Below are 4033 nucleotides of genomic sequence, written 5' to 3' on the forward strand. Positions count from 1 at the left end.
GTTTATTGATTGATGGATTGATTCCATCCATTAATTTTCTTCCGTGTATCTAATTCAGGGTCGTGGGGGGCTGGAGGTTATCCCATCTATCGTTATAGGGCGAAAGGTGGGGTACAACTTGGACAGATCGAAACAGTTCAGTTCATTTTTAAATATGAAACTCACATTTATACCCACAACCAATTTAGAATCGCCTCCTAACCTAACCCCACTAACTGCATGTCTTCAAACTGTGGCAGAGTACCCGGAAACAACACAGAAAGACACGGGGAGAACACGCAAATTCAGGACCTTTTTGCTGTGAAGCAACAGTTCTAGCCACCACGCTAATTTTATTTTATTTTATTTCAAGTGTGTATGTAATTAAAAAAACAAAACAAAAAACTAAAACTAAAACGCCGCTATCAAACTGTTGGAACTGTAGAGGTCATGTGGTATGTGTTCCCCCCCGGACAAAAATAACAGACGTGCGGTATAGTAACTTAGCGAACTCACGTGCACAACATGAAAAACTTTAAAAACAAAGGCTCCAAAAAGGCTAAGTTCAAGCCAGGATCGAAGAAGAGGGAGAACAAATGCATCGTAACGTTTGACGAGAAAAACAGACAGTGAGTTAGAAAGCGCGTCGCTGAAAACACTGTTTCAACATGTTAGCTAGCATCATAGCACTAGCGCTGATTAGCATGGACTAGTACCAGCTTTTAGTAAATGTTTTTATTTGGGAAGCTTGTTGGAAATAAATGTGTGTAATTTGTGTAAGATTTTAACCAAATAAGTGGAGGCTTTCCCATCTTCCCACTCTCCTCGTCATATTTAAAAATGCTGATGGTGTATGGTGTTCAAACTATCATATACCTGCATTTATAAATATTGTTAATTTCTAGAAATCAGAATACTTTATTGATCCCTGGGGGAAATTATTTATTAAATGTTATTATTTGACTAAAGTTTTTTGTTAGGTAATGTAAACCTCATAAATTAACTGTAGCCAGTCTTCCAGTTTGAGTTATAAAGGTTCTTCTTAATAAAGTACACCTTTCTAAGTCTGGCTTAATAAATCTTGGTTTTGGACTTTAATCTGCTTCTCTCTCAGGGAATATCTTACCGGCTTTCACAAGCGTAAGGTGGAGAGGAGGAAAGCGGCAGTAGAAGAAATTCGAAAGAAAATCAAGGAAGAGCAGATAAGAGTCAGAGAAGACGTGAGTCCTCATGGAAAAGAGCCCCGATTTAAAGCCTGTTTTTGCTAAACGCCTGAGCATGTTGAGAAAATAGGCAATGTATTAAATGTGTTTGTCTCCTTACAGAGACACAAGGAATACATAAAGATGCTGAAGGAGAGGACAGAAGCTCTCGGTGAGTTTACAGGAAAACTTGCGCTCTGGTTATTTTACTGATGTCTCATAATCTGTGCATGTAGCTTCATTGCCCTTTATGTGATCCTGTATTGCAGAGGAAGGTGAAGATGATCTGGAAGATGCAATAACCAGCACAACAGAGTCTATGCAGTACGATCATCCCAACCACACAGTAACCGTGACAACCATCAGTGATCTTGACCTCACAGGAGCTCGCCTTCTCAAAGCTGCAGCAAACCAGGTAAATATTAAGGTCTGTAATCATCTGAATAGGCTATATGTGTGTGTTCTTCTAAGTTTGAAGATAACACTGAAGGTAATAATACTGCATTAACACTGAGTATGCTTGTTTTGAAGGCTAATGAGGAGCGTGACGATGAGGTGGAGGGGGAGAAAGAGGAAGAGAAAATGGTTGGAATGCCAAAAAAAGCTGGGAATCCAATACTTAACAAAAAGTAAGCAGTTTGTTAATCACATCTCTAATTGAGAGCAGCTTGTGATCAGTTGTGTCCTGCTTTTAAGATTAAAACGTTGGACTTTGTGTCCAGTGTTGGACGGTTTTTTGTTTGAGCTGATTTCATTTGCTCAGCTAATGTCATGTCAGGATGATGCTGGTGGATGAGATGAGTTGTTCTGTTTGTAGTATTCTCAGAGTATAATGTATTTAATAAAACATTGATATTTGGTGTCCCTGTATCAATACAATATCTACACGTGAAATATCTTAATACTATGCTGCATTGCATTTAGGGATGGGTATTGATAAGATTTTCACGAGTCCGATTCCATTTTCGATTCTGTTTAACGATTCGATTCTTTTTTTTAAAAAAAGGAGAACACTAAGGTCGATTTGCTTAGAACTTTGTTTTATATCTTCTCTTTGAACAAGATAGAAATTTAGGAGTAACATGGCCTTACAAACCCAACAGTGAGATCTTAAGAGATCCAGCCTACGGCTCTTCAATGGGGTGTCACAGGGTCCCCAGGAAAAAAAATTGTAAATGTAAAATAATAAAATAAATATTCATCTGTAGCAATAACAAAGTATAACATAAATTATTCAGTAGCAATTACACAAGAATATCCAGTAATGTCCCTGCCTACAATTAAACACATTCACTTACTGAAAATCGGGGGCATCTGCTGTGGCAAATGGGTGCAAGCCTTTGACCACAAACTCAGTCACTGCTCGGTGACATTCGTCTATTCTGGCCTGAAAGGAGACGCTACCAGTAGACTGCAGCGAGAACTGCCAGCATCTGAGCCAGCCAGACTCTGTCTCTCTCATCATGGTCGCCTAAATGCACAGTAATGGCAGGTTTTGTAATAAGGCAGATCGCGCTAACATAATATGCACTGTTAGTTGATTATTTACCTGCCGAGTTAACGGGAGAGGACGTGCAAACGTCACCGCTGCTGCTGGGTTGAGATTCACGAGTCCGGAGCGGAATTAAAAACACGACATTCATTTAAGGTCATCGCGTGTTTTGTGAGCAAATGCTTTTGCATATTCGTAGTGTTTCCTCCCTTAAATGAAATATCTACTTTGCAAGTATTGCAAGTTGCCCTGTTGTCATCTGTTCTCGTAAAGTATAATCAAACTTTTGAGCGTTTGAGCCGCTAAGGCGCCGTGTTTCCTGCCAGGTAAATGACGCTCCGCAACGTGGTGACGTCATTCGGGGCGACTGGAATCGATAAGGGAATCGTTTGCAAAAATGGCAAACAATTCCAAGGAATTGAAACAGTTGGAACGGGTTCTCAACAAGAACCGGTTTTCGATACCCATCCCTAATTGCATTTCTCTACCTCCAGAGTACACACAGCTACCTTACCTGGCCCCTCTAACTCCAGCTGATTGGTTTATTTATTTTTCTCTCTCGTTCTTTCATCACTCCAGGATCCGCTCCCTTACAACGCAGCTCAGCACTTACACCAGCAAGCGGAAGAGGAAAGGGAAGCAGGAAGGCCGAGGCGGACGGGGGCGTCTGACAGAGAAGAGACCTGGTGTCACAGAGGGTAGAAACAAAGGCGGCAGGACCAGCAAGCGTCAGAGACGTAGACAGACCGGGAAGAAAGTGCATCATCAGGACTGAAGGAGTGCATGAAGGGAGGAAGAAACTCCTGACAATGGACTTCTGCTCTTGTTAGGCCAGCTCAACAAACTGGACTTGGTTGTGTTTATGCTCACGCGTCGAACAGAATACGTGTATGCATAAAGATGATGTTGGAGTTACCTGCCCTGTGAAATCTTGTGCTCAGTTTTGTACATTTTCCAACTTTTTTTGTTTCTTCCCATTATTTGTTAATTGTGTACTGAGTGTGCTGTATTTACCTCAAATTTGATTAAAGTAAATTTGAATAATTTCTGATGATCTCATGTTGCGGTCATATGTCACATTATGTCAGCGTGCCCTGTGAGGAATTTTGTCCCACTGTGCTCTATTGTTTAATAGGAAACCTGATGCTGTTGTCAACATCCTCTGGAGAACATCAGGAAACCAACCCTTAGCTCTGTATTTCCTCCTAGCTGAGTATCACCTGTGTTTGTGTGATCTAAAGGAGAACCAAGCAGTTTCATGTAGAACGATAAACAGCCAGCGGCTTTAATATATGTTAAACACCCCCACCTCGCCGGTGTTTATTTATTTACGTTAACCTGAGCCAGCGTGTGCCAGCTG

The 4033-nt window shown here is 41.0% G+C and overlaps 1 protein-coding gene across 2 annotated transcripts; it reads left to right on the forward strand.

Annotated features, from left to right (window-relative positions):
- The first annotated feature begins 255 nt into the window (after window positions 1-255).
- nol12 (nucleolar protein 12) lies at window positions 256-3719 on the forward strand. 2 transcript variants are annotated; one of them, XM_026163732.2, is made up of 6 exons: window positions 256-608; window positions 1094-1199; window positions 1305-1353; window positions 1451-1596; window positions 1713-1810; window positions 3253-3719. In XM_026163732.2, the coding sequence occupies exons 1-6, from the start codon at window positions 505-507 to the stop codon at window positions 3446-3448; spliced, it is 699 nt and encodes a 232-aa protein (XP_026019517.2). In that variant the 5' UTR covers window positions 256-504; the 3' UTR covers window positions 3449-3719. The 2 variants fall into 2 exon arrangements, with proteins under 2 accessions (XP_026019517.2, XP_080157116.1); XM_080300990.1 differs by having other exon boundaries at window positions 371-608; window positions 1451-1608.
- Window positions 3720-4033: the final 314 nt, after the last annotated feature.

Source organism: Astatotilapia calliptera, chromosome 4 (assembly GCF_964374335.1).
Source record: "Astatotilapia calliptera chromosome 4, fAstCal68.1, whole genome shotgun sequence".
Lineage (NCBI taxonomy): Eukaryota > Metazoa > Chordata > Actinopteri > Cichliformes > Cichlidae > Astatotilapia > Astatotilapia calliptera.

What these genes read in the sequence shown, in the direction of transcription:
- nol12 (XM_080300990.1), top strand. Translation starts at nt 505, where the DNA reads ATGAAAAACTTTAAAAACAAAGGCTCCAAAAAGGCTAAGTTCAAGCCA. An exon ending in TTTGACGAGAAAAACAGACA is followed by an intron (nt 609 to 1,093) that starts GTGAGTTAGAAA and finishes CTTCTCTCTCAG; the next exon opens with GGAATATCTTACCGGCTTTC. An exon ending in GGAGAGGACAGAAGCTCTCG is followed by an intron (nt 1,354 to 1,450) that starts GTGAGTTTACAG and finishes CCTGTATTGCAG; the next exon opens with AGGAAGGTGAAGATGATCTG.